This window comes from Barbus barbus (assembly GCF_936440315.1).
Source record: "Barbus barbus genome assembly, chromosome: 25".
Classification (NCBI taxonomy): domain Eukaryota; kingdom Metazoa; phylum Chordata; class Actinopteri; order Cypriniformes; family Cyprinidae; genus Barbus; species Barbus barbus.
In genome coordinates this window covers 25,950,019-25,966,079 of record NC_136753.1, presented here as the reverse complement: position 1 = coordinate 25,966,079, position 16,061 = coordinate 25,950,019, and the positions used below count along the sequence as shown (strand labels likewise).

At 36.1% G+C, this 16,061-nt stretch overlaps 2 protein-coding genes across 2 annotated transcripts; both read left to right on the top strand.

Moving 5' to 3' along the window:
- Positions 1-137: 137 nt before the first annotated feature.
- Positions 138-13,160, top strand: ppp4r1l (protein phosphatase 4, regulatory subunit 1-like). The gene is made up of 20 exons (XM_079378266.1): positions 138-367; positions 1,135-1,179; positions 1,522-1,651; positions 2,190-2,296; positions 2,380-2,522; positions 2,850-2,996; positions 3,254-3,361; positions 4,179-4,244; positions 4,448-4,606; positions 4,873-4,997; positions 5,682-6,163; positions 6,256-6,473; positions 7,191-7,274; positions 7,520-7,705; positions 7,973-8,134; positions 8,710-8,810; positions 8,905-9,025; positions 9,229-9,363; positions 9,762-9,903; positions 10,449-13,160. The coding sequence occupies exons 1-20, from the start codon at positions 361-363 to the stop codon at positions 10,592-10,594; spliced, it is 2,814 nt and encodes a 937-aa protein (XP_079234392.1). The 5' UTR covers positions 138-360; the 3' UTR covers positions 10,595-13,160.
- A 532-nt stretch (positions 13,161-13,692) lies between these two features.
- rps26l (ribosomal protein S26, like) lies at positions 13,693-15,721 on the top strand. The gene is made up of 4 exons (XM_079378279.1): positions 13,693-13,809; positions 15,063-15,240; positions 15,334-15,464; positions 15,622-15,721. The coding sequence occupies exons 1-4, from the start codon at positions 13,807-13,809 to the stop codon at positions 15,655-15,657; spliced, it is 348 nt and encodes a 115-aa protein (XP_079234405.1). The 5' UTR covers positions 13,693-13,806; the 3' UTR covers positions 15,658-15,721.
- The last annotated feature ends 340 nt before the right edge of the window (positions 15,722-16,061 follow it).

Sequence of the window (16,061 nt, the reverse complement as noted above, 5' to 3'; positions counted from 1 at the left end):
AATGGGTTAGAACCAAAATTTGCGTTTACATTAAACAACATTAAGTTCAAAGCGCGGCTTTTCGTGAAAGAATCGTTCACTACAGTTTTGTGAACCGGTTCTATTGATTCACTGAAAAGATCCGACTCTACATAAACGGTTCAGACTAGTCACGTGATCGACATTGTCTTATTTTTTTTCCTCATCGAGCGGTCGGTTGAGCCAAACGAATATTTGCGATATTTTCACGCGTAAAAGTGTTTTGTTTCGATGAGTTTATGTTTGTTTTTTAAGTATTTGATATCCATATAGATGCCGGGATTGAAATAAGAGCAGGAAATCTTTTGAGGAAGTGGAGTGACAGCCCCGCTGTAAATCAAGATGGCAGGTAACGTGCTTTAGTACATTTATTTAAAGCTTTATGAGGCGGTTTAAACAGAATCGGCTCTATTATCACTGTTGACTTTCATGACGCGCAATGCCTTTTCAATTTTTCTGATGTATTTTAGACGAAAGGTTATTAGTCTGGTGAATTTTTAAGTGGATTAACACTAGTTGCGAGTTGTGGAGCTAGCAGGACAGACTGGGATATTATAAAAGTACTGTGATAAAGACCTACTTTGGACCAACACGATAATTTATGTTGTATTAAATACTTTAGGATGGAAATGATATAGTACATAATGAAGATAACATAGCTGAGCTGACAAGAGCTTGACTGTCAGTTTGTTAGCCGACCTGACCGGGCTCGATTCCGGTTAACACGTTTGGTTAACTGGTTACCTTTTAAAATGCATTTCTAACGTGTCATAGCTCAAGAACTGTTTGTATGTTATTGCACACTACGATATAAAAGGTGTTTGACAGACATCTTCGCCTAGTAAGCAGGTTATTTGTTGTTGACATACGTGAGATAAAAGCTAGCCTAACACTACGATACATGTCAAAACATAGTGAGCAGTCTGCCTAAGCAGCACTTGCACTCAATGCTCTTGCAACTAAAAGACCACAAACATTGTCTAGTAAGGTAGCTTATAGTAGGTTGCGAGTCACAGCCGAACTTCATGTGTCACAGCAGCATGGCTTGAACCTGTCAGCTTATCTACTAGACACTTGTCTGTCTTTGATCTTCACTGATGGTTTTTGTTTCTCCAGGTCTGTCTTTGTATTTTGAAGATGGTCATGATGATTTGGATGACTGTGAGTATACAGAACTCTTCAGCAACTTTAAAAATCAATATAACTCCATCATTGTGACTGGGTGAATCTTATAAAACCTCTCAAGAACATGTCCAGGTCATGTCTCACTCAGATCTTTTACTGGAAGAAGTGGTTTGCATGCAATGGAATCTCTTTAACTGTTCTCGCTGTAAACTAAATAATTTGTCATTAAAACTCTGTCACTCTGAATTTCGCTTCATCTTTTAATAAGATTCCTGGTGTGAATTTAAAAGATCTCGCGTTTGATACCACCCGTCTGTACTAACAAACAACATTAATTTATATTCTGTCATTAACTGTCCATATGAATCTGTCTTGCAGTTGGATTCGATGACTATGGTTCAGAGTGTGATGGGATTCGGATAACAGCTTTCCTGGATGCAGGCCAGGATAATCTCACCCCTCTGGGCCGGCTGGAGAAATATGCTTTCAGTGAAAACGTCTTCAACAGGTGAGATGTAAAGAGTGTGGTCTGCAGTATAAAACGAGTAACTATCAGACATGTTATGCGAGATGGATTTCAGCCTCTTTCTTTTTCTCTGAAATGCAATACTCTGTGTTTTCTTAGAAGTAATATAAGATTTTATATGTCCATCTTGTAACTATCACTCGAATATAAGTGAGATTTGATACAGAAAATATGAGGATAACTTTTTTATGGCACAATGGTGGAACGTAATTTTAAAAGTTTAAGGGCTTAAGCCGAACCCGATATGATGTTGGACCAGAAATACTTAGTAAGGAGCCAAACTTGTCATCGTAGAAGAACTTGGCTTCCACTGAACGTTTCTTGGGTGATTTCTGATGTTTTGGCTTGGAACAACATTATGAACATTAATCTGGAAATATTGTGTTAAAAAAAACTTTTTTGTTGTCTTTTTTTAAACACTTTTTTTTTTTTTTCCCAAGTAGTTTTGTGCCTTTAAATCGCAAAGGCCCATGTGATGTGGACTGTTATGGTGTGCTTGATATGTTTGATGTTTTTTCAGGCAGATTGTGGCTCGTGGATTGCTGGATGTGCTCCGGGAGTTCAGCGATAATGAAAATGACTTTATCAGCGTCATGGAAACAGTTGCCAGAATGTCTGAGGATGGAGGTTTGTTTGACTTCTGACTGTATTTGACTTGTTTAGAATGGCTAAACTGTATATAATATTGTAAATGTAATGTGATGTTACAGAACCGACAGTGCGAGCAGAGCTGATGGAACAGGTACCAAACATTGCCATGTTCCTTCATGAAAATCGTCCCAATTTCCCAGAAGCCTTCTCACGATATCTGGTACCCATCGTGGTCAGGTATCTCACAGACCCTAATAACCAGGTGAGCTTTACTTTGAAAAACTGCCTGTTCTTTGAATCGTTTATATGAATAGGTAATGATGACAAATATTTCTATAGGATAGGGATGAGTTAAAATGTTTAAACTAGTCAGCCAGTAACCAACTAGTGAGCACTAGTAAATAAACGTGTGTGTGTATATATATATATATATATATATATATATATATATATTTATTTATATATATATATATATATTTATATTTGTTTTATTGATCCTAAAGCCTTATTCAGGGTTTCTTTAACGCCAACTAATCATTTAGTCGTTCAGACAACCCATTGAGTCAATTTTGTCTGCTTTTTCCCGTAGGTACGAAAGACGAGCCAGGCTGCTCTGCTGGTGCTACTTGAACAGGGTCTGATGAGTAAAGCAGATATGGAGGGAAAGGTCTGCCCCGTGCTTCTGGAGCTCACTGAACCCAGCAGTGACGATGACTACAAGATCGAAGCAGTTGCGGTGAGTCTTTGTGTTTAAGAGAATGCGCTGCTGATTACTGGAAGTGGAAAATTCTCATCGTAAAAATATGTAAGCCATGAGCTTTCACAGGACTGAAAAAATAACAACTTGTTATTTCCTGTCATAACTTCATTCCATCTGTGACAGTATGCTTATCTGTGTACTGTCTGCATGATACTGTGTTAATTGTTTTGTGGGATGTGTTGAACTTTCATGTTTTGATCTCTGTGTTGACGGTGAATAATATTTTGTTGCAGATCATGTGCAAGCTGGTGACCATGTTGACTAAGGACATGGTGGAACACCTTTTATTGCTGCGCTTTTGTGAACTCTGCAGTGACGTCAGACTATTTCAAGTCCGCAAGGTAATGATACTCTGTGTTTCATAATTTGTGGAAGAGCTTAGAACTGTTCATAGTTGATGTGATGAACTGCATTGTGTATGAAATGCATATGCATACAATAATAATCACTTTGCAACCAAAAGTAAATCCAAAAAAAAAAATTTGTTTGCAGATGACATTTGTTCCTAATACAATGACATTAAATATTAACTACTGTTCAGAACTTTGTGGTTGGTAAAAAATTGTTGTAAATTATTTGTTTCACAATAATATTGTGAAATAATACTACAGTGTCTAGCTGTTTATATTTGAATGTTTATTTCTGTGATTGCAAAGCTGAATTTTTTGTAGTCCCCAGTATTGCATGATTCTTCAGAAATCATTCCAATATGCTGATCCTTCAGAAATCATTTTAGCTTGCTGACCCAAACTTTTGAACAGTAGTGTATTTCCCTTATTACAAAAGTGTGGAAATACCAAGTTCATGCATTATTATATTATATCAGTATCATGAGACAAATAAGTTACAATCCAGAGAACACAGTGGACAGAAATGGCTTCCAAAAACAAGAAGCCTTGACACAGTGAAGTTGTGTTGTGGTACATGTACATGTTTGCGACTGTTGTCGTTCAAATAAGTGCAGTAATAAAGCTCAGGCGTACACTGTGTAGAAGTCGTGAAGAATGTTAATCTACTTTTGCAACTCGTGCTGGGTTGGCAAGAAGCAGTGTTGCTTGAGTTGCAACAGGCCTCTGTTTACAACATAACAGAAGACTGAATTTGACCTTATTGCAAATGTCTAAACCTTCTATTACACTTTGTTTTTTACACTGTCAGGTTTGTGCTGCAAACTTTGGCGAGTTCTGTTCTATTGTTGGCCAGGAAGCCACAGAGAAACTTCTGGTGAGACTTGCTGTGTTCCTCTTGTGCTTGTATTTAGAACAATACTGCAGTCACAGCCAGAATGAATGCATTTAATTATATCTGAGTGCTATACCTAGAAAACACCTTTCATCATAAAGCCTTAAATCTGTTTGTGGCTTTGTGCAGATTTTTGTTGACATGCAAATGTGTTAACCAGCATTCTCTCTTTGTCCTCACCTCAGATGCCGAAGTTTTTTGACCTGTGCTCAGACAGTCTGTGGGGTATTCGGAAAGCCTGTGCCGAGTGCTTCATGGTTGTTTCAAACTGCACTTCTCCAGAGGTGCGGCGTACTAAATTGTCCCCCTTGTTCATCAACCTCATTAGTGATCAGTCACGCTGGGTAAGAGCAAAGAAACACACACGCTAACACTGTGTTCTAACATGCAGTGACTCAGCATGTAATTTCTGTCCTCTCTGAAAGTGAATGTGGTTATTTGATGTTTAGTAAGTGAATGTATAATGTGGAGTAGGATAGATTTTGGATCAGTGAGATTTCTGACTGTTTTTCCACCTGTTTTGGGAAAACTTTTTACATTTTTAATTTTTTTTTATTAAATAATTTTTTTAAGGCAATGCAACATCTGCTTATATTCTTTTCCTTTACAGGTACGCCAGGCTGCGTTCCAGTCTCTGGGTCGTTTCATCTCCACATTTGCCAACCCTTCAATCACAGGATTGCATTTCTGTGAGGATGGAACCCTCTGCGAGATGCCGAAGATCTGCTCAGAGAAGTAAATGCACATGGTTTCTTTACTGTGACTGGGTTTGTATGGAAAAAAAAAATACATGTGTTTGTAATTGACTAGTTGTTGTAGTCAGGTGTCAATCTTTATTGAAAACCTTGTATAATTAGGCTTTTTTAAATAAAGAAATTCATGCTTTTATTCAGCAAGGAGGGATTATATTGATTAGAAGTGACAGTAAAAGTTAGCATTTGTTAGAAAAAAAAAAGTTTAGTTTATAAATTCTGTTATTTTGGACTTTCTATTCAAAAGAGAATCCTGAAAAAATGGTTGACACCAAAAAATAACAAATAAATAGTAATTGAAGTAAGCAGCATAGTTGTTTTCAAAAGTCATAATAGTTAAGGAATTGTTAAAAAAAGGATAAAAGTTTTGTGATCGGCATATTAGAATGATTTTTAAGATTAAGGCTGGAGTAATAATGTTGAAAATTTAGCTTTGCCATCACAGGAATAAATTACATGTTATAATATATTACAATTAAAAATATAATATTGCCATTTTACTGTCCTTTTCATCATAAAATGCAGCCTTGGTGAATGTAAGAGACTTCTTTCAAAAACATTAAGAAATCTTGTAGACTGCACCGCAAATGTTTGAACGGTAGTATAGTTAGTTACTACTTTATATTGAATACATTTTTGAAACTCTCTTGCACCACTGTTTTTGTAGCCACGGGCAGGAAGTGACTACCAGCAACTCCAGTAACCGCCGCAATGCCTCCATTGCTGGTTCTCCAGACAGTCTCATTCAGCCCCATTCAGAGCAGCTACAATCCACTTCAGTTCTGATGGGTCCACCATCACATCCTCCAGAAGGAAATCCCTCTACCCAACCCAGAGAATATGGCACCAGTCTGGGCCACCCTGAACACTCAGCCCCTTTGTCCCACCAGCAGACGGTCGAGTGCACAATGTTCAACTCCTTCAACTTCTGGAGAGCTCCACTACCTGACATCACCCAAGACCTGGAACTCTTACAAGAAGAGAAAAGCGATGAGGTGATAGAGAAACAAGATGAGACCATGAGGGAGACGGAAGGTGAGGGGAAAGAAGACGTGCCAAGTTTAGATTCAAAAGGCCCAGCCACTAGCTCTCAGATCCAGAAGGTTCTGGACTGTCTTCAGCCTCACCTGGATGATCCTGATGTTCAAGGTGATTGCAAAAAGAGCCCATGTTCTTTTGACCTTTTCCACACAAGGTCAAGGACATAGTTATTTATTTCCCTGTGTTCTTTCCACTCGCAGCTCAAGTGAAGGTGTTGTCCGCTGCGCTGAAAGCTGCCCAGCTAGAGAGTCAGACAGAAGATGCAGATGAGTCTGTGTCAGAGAGTAACGGTTCCACAGGCTCCCCGACGACTGATGAGCTCAGTGCCATGAGTGAACTCTCACTGACAGACGCACAGATCTCAGACTCACCCTCCAGTTCACCAGTGCTGGTAGACGACTCTGAACACAGCAGTGAGGTGAAAGGAAGATTTTTTAGTTAATAAATTTCAAATAGTTGTTTTTTTCTGTCTCTGAGGAAAAAACATTTAAAAGAAATGATCTTTCGTGTAATGTTTGAAATATGAAATGTAATTAATGTAATAATGTTTAAAAATGTTTCTTCTTCTTTTTTCTTCTTATTTAGACTGTCAGTGTATGTAATTAAATTAAAATGATTTTTCTATTCATAACCCTAATAATAATACAATTATATAATATTGTAATATTGTAAAAAAAAAAGTTATTACATAGTTATTGCATTTAATTGAATGATAATTCAAATGTTAAAAAAATTATTCACCTTTTTTATATATTAAGACTATAGTTTACATTGCATTGGTATTAAAATAATGTTGTTGTTGTTGTTGTTTATTATTATTAATAGATATTTAATCAAATTAATTCCATAGCAGTATTTGCCAAGAAAAGCCCCCAAATGAAGAATCTATATTATTGTGGAAACATATCTATATTTCATGTAGTGTCAATTAATATTAAGTTATAACAATAATACAAGGAGAATAATGTTGTTTTAAATGTTTTTTTAAACTGCTGCCATTATTTGACATGCCTTGGAAACTTCTCATCTGCATTTTTATGTAAATCTGTTTATGCAAATGTGATTAGAAGGAAGTGCTGGCACAGTAACTCTACAGTAGAGAGTTGATTATATATGCAGTTATGTGTGTGCACAGGAGTCAGACCTAATAGAAAATGTGGCGGAGGACAAAGATTCAGATGCCGCTAAAGCGTGTGAAGAGGAGAGGGCTAAAGTTCAGGTAATGTACTGCTCTGGATATGTACAGTGACTAGCTTTCCATTGGCCTTGATTTTGAGGTAGTTGTGCAAACCACAAACCTTTAGGTGTTATTGTGCCAACTGTTCATTTGCATTAATTAATGAATTATTCATGACAAAAGCACATTAAATGTACAAAGAAACTCCTCCTTAAATAAGGCTATTTCAGATAGTAGTTGATTAAATCTATGATGTTTCCTAACAATCATTCTTTCTGTCGTTGCAGAATGTAATTCCACAGCAGTTGCTGGATCAGTATCTGTCCATGACAGACCCCGCTCGAGCTCAGACCGTAGACACTGAGATCGCCAAACACTGTGCATTCAGCTTGCCAGGTGTCGCCCTAACGCTGGGTAGACAGAACTGGCACTGCCTCAAAGACACATATGAGACCCTCGCTACAGACGTACAGGTAAAACATCCTCTCAATCTACAATGCTGATGTTATTTGTTGGAAAGGTTTAGCAAAACTCTGTGTCAAACTTTAATACTGTAACACTTCGCTTTATAATTGTTACATAAACCTATATTATTAATATATATAATTAAACAATATTCTCTGTACCATATGATTATTGATTGTTATTGTTTGTCTTTATTTTGTAAATATTTAAAAAATGAGGAATAGACACAATAGCTTCAGTAGTTGTTAAATTAAATACTATTGAATGTGTTACAGTGGAAGGTGCGGCGGACGCTGGCGTTCTCTATCCACGAGTTGGCAGTGATTCTGGGGGATCAGCTGACTGCAGCTGACCTGGTGCCCATATTTAACGGCTTCCTCAAAGATCTCGATGAGGTGCGGATAGGAGTCCTCAAACACCTGTATGATTTCTTGAAGGTGAGAATATGAAATTTCCTCAATTTGGAAGACAGAATATATGAGCATTATACCAAGAGCTTTGAAAATAAATTGCCTATACTGAAAATAAATGCTTTATAATTTAAGAATTATAATTTCAGACAATTTCTTTCTTTTTTTTTTTTTTTTTTTTTAGTTTTTAAAAAAAATATTATAAAAGTTTAATTCTAAATTTTATGAGCATGTCATGGCTGTCCCAAACAGTGTTATTTTAGTAGTTTTTTTTTATATACTATTGTAGGTTTTTTATTTTAGTTTAGTTTTTAAGGAATTTTGTTATGTGCTTTTGTCATTTTCTTTTATTAATTTTTCTTTTTTAATAATTCTATATATCTTTTATTTTGGTTTTAGTCATTTTAGGACTTTCATCTTATTGTTACACCTTTTTTCAGTTAGGTGCTGATGCAACATTTCTCATTTTTAAGTTTTTCATCTAATATTTATATTTCATGTCTATTTCAATTACAGAAAACTATTTTGAATAATTTAGTTTTAGTTAACAATGGCCTCAACAACACTCGCTCTAACAGATCTTTCTGTGTCTTCTTTTGTAGCTTCTTCATGGCGATAAGCGTCGGGAGTATCTGTATCAGCTGCAGGAGTTCATGGTGACGGACAACAGCCGAAATTGGAGATTCCGCTATGAGCTAGCAGAGTACGTGCTACTTCGTTCCATGCTTCAATGACGATGTAGCTTTTGTAGCTCTCACGTGTGTTCTCACTCTTGTGGCATTTGTCTGTGTATTTAGGCAGCTCATCCTGATCATTGATTTGTACAGCCACAACGATGTGTATGACTACCTCAGACAGATCGCACTTAACCTTTGCTCTGACAAAGTGTCAGAAGTGCGGTGGATCTCCTATAAACTGGTGAGTCATGTGGCCTTCAGCTTGTTGTCAAAAATAGCAACAACATTACAGTGCCTTTCACTAGCTGTATTGTTTGAGTTTGTGTTCTGCTTTTAGGTAACGCCACTGGACTGTTTTTAACCTTTGCTTATAGGCTGTTTACACCTGGTATTACCATCCACACCTGTATTTAGTGACAAATTTTGTCTTGTGAATGTATGTAGGTGGTGGAGATCCTGCATAAGTTGTATTCCTGTCAAGCTCGTGATCTGGGTCTGAATTTCATTAATGAGCTCATTATGAGATTCTGCCACTGTCCCAAATGGGTCGGACGTCAGGCATTTGCATTCATTTGCCAGGTAAACTTTACATCAGGTTTTTACAGTGTTATACAGGATTTACAGTCACACCATCTTAACACACTTCTCTCATTCATAGATCTCATATTTTTGATGGTGTTAATTTCAAGTTTCAATAATTATTTTGCATAAAGTAGTACTAGAGTTTTTTTTTTCAGAGACACTGTGGGATTCATAATTCTGAAATTGATGATATCAGAATAACAATCCGGTGTGCAAATAACTTTAACCAGTCAGGTCAAAATGTATGTTTGTTTGCATTTGTTTTGTTTTTTTGTTTTGTGCAACATTTTCAAAAGAGAGCCACAGTCTGACACTGAGGGCTCTTGGATGCTAAATCTGTCATGTTATATCTAACAATTAATTATGATTAATTAATTTCTTATGTTTCCACATAGGCCATTGTGGAGGAGAACTGTATGCCCATAGACCAGTTTGCACAGCACCTTTTACCCAGTCTGCTTAGCCTTTCGTCAGATCCTGTACCCAACGTACGTGTGCTGGTGGCCAAGGCGTTACTGCAGAGCGTGTTGGAAAAACGTAAGATACACTCACACATTATAAAGACAAGTTAGAAGATGTTATGCGTGCATTCACTCCTTCATTAGGCCCTCCAAGGGCTTAAATTAAATTACTGGGCCAAAATATTTAAGTAATATCCTGCACAGGACTTATTTTTGTCCAGTGAAATGCTTTCTAGAATGTCCAAAGTGTAAGTTGTCAAGTGTAGTTGCACTTAAAGTAAAGGCCATTTAGGATTTTGTGTTTTGATTAATTGCATAATGATTTTTTAAATTATGCTCTTTTATTTTATTTTTAGTTCAGTTTTATTTATTTTTTTTATTATATATTTTTAGCATATTGTCTATTTTTATTTATTTTAAAAAGGGATTCTTTTATTTAAACTTATTTGAAGTTCTTTAGTTTTATCTTAATGTAGGCTAGTGGCCATTTAACTTTAACTTTAAACAAACTATCACTATTAGTAGCACAAAAAATAAAATGTTTTTCTAAATAAGTATTTGCTGTAAGTGTCACTGTTTCGCCATGGGTTCTATTCACCTATGTCTGTGCTCTGATTTCAGCGTACTTCAAAGACCCAGGCAGCGCTTACTCTGATGAGCTGGAAGAGGCTCTGTCTGAGCTGAGGATGGACAAGGACAGGGACGTGCGGTTCTTTGCCACACTGGATCCCAACAGAAACGTCATGGACACAGCAGCGTTAATTTAGCACCATGTACTGCCCACACACATGAACAAGCACCAGCAGGAAGAACACTAAACGGATTGAAAGACAAGTGTTTACAAATAGGAACTACTGACCAAGACCTTCGCACACACAATGTATCCTTACCCTCTCCTGATACGCTCCACACTTGACAGTGCGTGCATATATTATGCATTATACACAAAACGGCCTCATTTATAAAACGTTTCTACTGATATGTAGCTAAATCTAAAATTGGATTCTTAAAATATGCAAATGTATGCATATTTATGGTAATGCGACTAATACAGCCTTGCAAATTGATCTTCTACAGTGGTTTTCACCATTTAGATGATTAAATTGTGAGACTGCCTTGTCAAGCAATTACAAATGACAATTACAAACACAAGGACCACTCAACCTCTCACTTACACAGCCTCATTTTAACCACCCACCCAAACACACACACACACACACACATACACTTTCAAACACAGAACAACCATCTCACCTCTGAATGGTGCAAGATTTTATTTGCACCTTTGCGGAAGCAGAAAGTATTTGGAGACACAAGACGCATCTTAACGATGGATTGTGTCGTTTCTGTTCATCAGACCGTTCAGATGCTACCAGCTGCCCCTCCAAAGCTAACTGTACATTTGTAAGATTTCTTTTTTTTTTTTTTCTCCATTTCCTTTTCTTGTGGATTTCTTAAAACAAAAAGGACTAAGAAGACATAAGCAGACTGACACAGTGAAGTGCTACTAACTCAGGGAGACCTGATATTCAGATTTTTTTAAAGCAGCAATGCTGCAAAATGGTATCGAGCTGAGCCCAAGTGATGCTGCAGAACTTTTGCTGCATTTACCAACCTCCTGTTTACCTGGCCCTCAGGACCCACCCAGATTGTTGCAGGAAATGGTGTTTAGAAACAGCAAATGAGCGAATTTTTGCAGCTCAGGAGCCAAAAACCTCCCTCACTTTTTGCTCAAACCTTTTGTAGCTCACGAGAATTTGCTATTGTCTTTAAATACTGACATTTTAATGTACGTTTTTTTTCTGCGTGTGTTTTGAATGTGATCCAGTTGTACATAACCTCCTCGTCTTCCCTGATTGGTGGAGAGCGGTTTTATTCCTCGCCGTTTTATAAATAAAAGGGGCCAGTATTTTAGAGAGGTGTCAGGAGTTGCTTTTCAAGCAACCTTTACAGCCACTAGAAGACATTTAGACACTGGACAACCAGAATTGTCAGACTTGTCTGGTCTAAGAAATTACGTACATTAGTAAAATCTTGGTTAATTCAGAGCTAAGAGGGCCTGGCCTGCAGTGGGCGCTGCTTGGTTGTCTGTGGAAAACGCAGCACTTCTGACACTTTGTGTTTAGTCAGACTTGCACTAGTTAATCAAAGCACGCCATGATTCCTCTCATTCACACAATTCCCAAATTTGCTTTAAACTAAATAAGCTATTTTGTGCTTGAAGTTGATATGACGGACCATCCGTTTTTATAAAGCATGGTTGTGCTGCTCTTGGCATCGGTTAACTAGCGTCTAGCTGCTGATTGGTTATCAGTATGCCTGTTTTTATGGTTTATATATTTAAGTGAGGAGGACTGGACCCACACCATGTAAGGGCAAACTTTGCCAAGAGCACTTTACTATTAAGGGTTCAATGGAAAGAAAATCGCAGGTCCTTGTTTTATACAGTATATATAATAGTTAATAAATAAATCTGTTGGACCAGATGAATCATGATAAATCAGTGGTTCAGATTTTTATTTTAAATAAGGCAACTGTCTAGACCTCAAGTGGTGCTTGGATCTGGTGCATTTATTCTCACAGATGTGTATATGGAATATGTTTATGGATTGTGTATATGGAATTGTTTAAAAAAAAAAGATGGGTTTAGTTTAGCTCTGAAATACAGCCTGTGATCAAATTGATAATATGATTTTATTGATGATATGTACAGGAGTCGCGGCCAGTCTTTTTTGTTTTCCTGTGGCGATGTTTGGTTTGGAATTGAAACAGGGGAAGTTGTTTTCCTTGTGTTCCCATGTGTGTTTGTGTGTCTATATGCATCTGTGTGTGGCTGTTTGTCCTTTTTGTTTCTTAGTTTTTCTTTTTTCCCCCCATATGGACCATGTTGAAAGTAGATATATATTTTTGTTAGATTGTTATATTTTCCCCAATAAATTCTCCTGTGTGATTTACTGAGGCACTGACATCACTGATGTGTCAACTAAACCACTTCAAACTGTCTGCATACTGATCCACTAGTTTTCCAGTAATGTTACAATGATACAAGCATCTGATTCGATTCTTTTGCCCCCTTTTATTCTTTTCAATGTATAATGTTCAAAGATTTTATATCCTAACCTTTCAGGTTACAACCTTTGTAATTTTCTGTGCATCTCTTTTAAATACATTTTATGTATTGTTATTTTTAGTATTCATTAATTAAAATAATATAAATTTGAAAACATTTCTCAATTGTGCTTTTTATTCTGAAGACAGTTCAGCTAGAAATCACCAAATCAACTGATTCTTTTGCACCTTGCATATTAATAAAGTGCATTCTTTCATTATTGTAAAAAGTGCAGTTTTTGTATATTTGCTGTACATTTTGAATTATTGTGAAAATGTTTTCAAAATGATTTTATTATTTGTTATTACACATAATTTAATTAAATATTCTTTTATACATTTAAGAGAGAGAAACAATATATAATATAAATAAAAATCATAACTCTTCCCCCATTGGACTTCTGCTTAATTGACCCTAATTGAGCCTAATGGTAGCCTACGCAGCTTATAAAGGATCATGCTTTTTTGTTTTATTTTATTATTCATTTATTTTTTTAATATGTATCTGTGCATTAAAAATACCATCCCCGCAATAAGAATGACGCTGAGTCAAGATAAAGATGTGTTCTCACGTCTGGAGTGTTTATTGAACCAATCAGATAAGAGGAAATCGAGAGAGCCTCATTTGATTGGCTGGAGAAGAAGGTCCCGCCTTCCACTCGATATATATATATATATATATATATATATATATATATATATATATATATAATTGCAAATATATATTGTATACCTCCATTAAACGTTTATATATACGCTTGCATCGCATCAAAGCAGTATTTTCCCGTTCGATAGACTTTTGTTGTGTAGCAGAGAAAGATTGTATTTCCGGTTTGCCTTTTCCGGTCCTCTTTCCTGCCTCCCGTTCAAGATGGTGAGTAGCGAGCCTTCACGATTGATTCGTGAATATGTTTTAGTATATGAAATATCTTTTATACACCCAAGAACACTGTGTGATCACAAAGTATAGTTAGTAAAGTATTTGATTTGATTAAATGTGGGCCATTACATCGGATTATTGGACAGTTTTAGTAAGACGTCTGTGAAGATGGCTAGCATGTGCTGCCTCTGCTGTAGCACGCGGCTTGAACAGGCCTGCTCCTCTCTATATACGAAGTAAAACACCTCCATTTAATGCTCATTATCGCCATTAGTTCTTCAGCGTACTGATAGTCATTATTTAGTGTAAGTATGAAGACGCTGCAGCCTGTCATAGTGCTTGAGTGTAAACCGAGCTGATAGGAAGATCGATGCTGCATCTAACTTGGTTTTCTAGTGTAATATACCTTTAAGAGTGGATTGACAGGGTGATTATTTTAGTACATTTGGCAGTCATGTATTTTGATTGGTGCAAAAAAAAAAAAAGTTCTTAATTTTTACGTGTCTGTTCTTTGGAAATGTATTAAACATCTGGACGTATTTCCTATGGTAATGGAACACCTGGAGATATCAGGAAATCCCAATTGTTAGATGTCCAATAATAAATAAATATGAGGTCTGTAAGTGGTTCTCATTGTAATCATCCAGCAAATTTAATATTTCGACTTTTTAAAAAGGTAATTTAATAATTTACTTTAATTATTTTAATGATGTAATTTATTTACTTTTAAATAAAATGAACATTTCTAAGTGGTTCCCATGGAATAATGGAAATCCTGGAAAAATAATTTAGTAATTTACAATTTCCAGGATTTACATTACTATGGGAACCATGTACAAATCTTAGTTTTTAGTTCTTATAGTTTTTATATAATTTTGTAACTTTTTTGGAAATTTGAACATTTTGATTTCCTGATTTTTCCAGAATTTGTTACTATGAGAACCGCATACAGGGCTCAAATAATTTTTTTACATTTAGCCTAATTTGTTTTATAGTTTTTGGAAATTAGAAAAATATGAATTTCTGATAAATTAAAATTCATAATATTAATTTAAATTTAGCACAAGCAAGAAATTGCTCTCCAGCAATAAGCTTTGTATTAAAAAGAAAAGTATATTATGACATTTTTAAATTGCTTATGAACAACTGGAAAATTTATGTAAATTCATTGGGCAGAAGGTGTAGGATGTGAATTGAATTGCGTTCTATACTCCTAATGATTAAATATTTCCATTTTTAATTGACAGACTAAGAAGAGAAGGAACAACGGACGTGCAAAGAAGGGCCGTGGACATGTCCAGCCCATCCGCTGCACCAACTGTGCCCGCTGTGTTCCCAAGGACAAGGCCATCAAGAAGTTTGTCATCAGGAACATTGTGGAGGCCGCCGCTGTGAGGGACATCTCTGAAGCTAGTGTGTTTGACTGTAAGTGACTGCTTTAACTACCAAACCATTGCCTAAGTCTTAATGTCTGCTATTCCTTGTCATTTTTATATCCCTATTCCTCCTCCTGTGTAGCATACGTATTGCCCAAGCTGTACGTGAAGCTGCATTACTGTGTTAGCTGTGCCATCCACAGCAAGGTAGTGAGAAACAGATCCCGGGAGGCCCGCAAGGACCGAACACCACCTCCCCGCTTCAGGCCCAGTGTAAGTACAATCAAATTCTATTGCAGGCAAGTCTATAATAATTAGTAGGGTTAAAGTGCATGCATTGTATTTTGTTACATGCACTTACATGGTATGTTTATGTGCATCTCAGCATTTTCTTTTCCTGCATTTTCCTAATTTTCCTTTTTTTCTGCAGGGTGCTCCACCCAGAGCTCCTCCAAAGCCCATGTGAAGCAAATCAACTGTCACATTCTGTGCATTTTTATGCAGAAAAATAAAATGTTTCATCGTTTTGATTGGTTTGACTGCATTTGTTACTGCCGTGTGGTTTGGAGCTCTGTCAAATTTAATAATAAATCCTTCACTTTTTATCTTATAATCAATTTTAAAACTTATCATTCTCTGTTATTATAATATGTGAACATATCCCCAATAGTCTTTTACATAAAAAAAAATGTAGTTTTGAAATGTTTGGTTATAATATTAATTGAATTAATATTAGCAGTCAGTGTTACAATTTTTATATACACTTATTAGAATAATTGTTTTTTTTTATAAAAACACCTCAAAGAAATATGGCTGTTTTAATACTTATTTTTATTTCAGATAATATTTCTCTAATATGATCCTAATTAT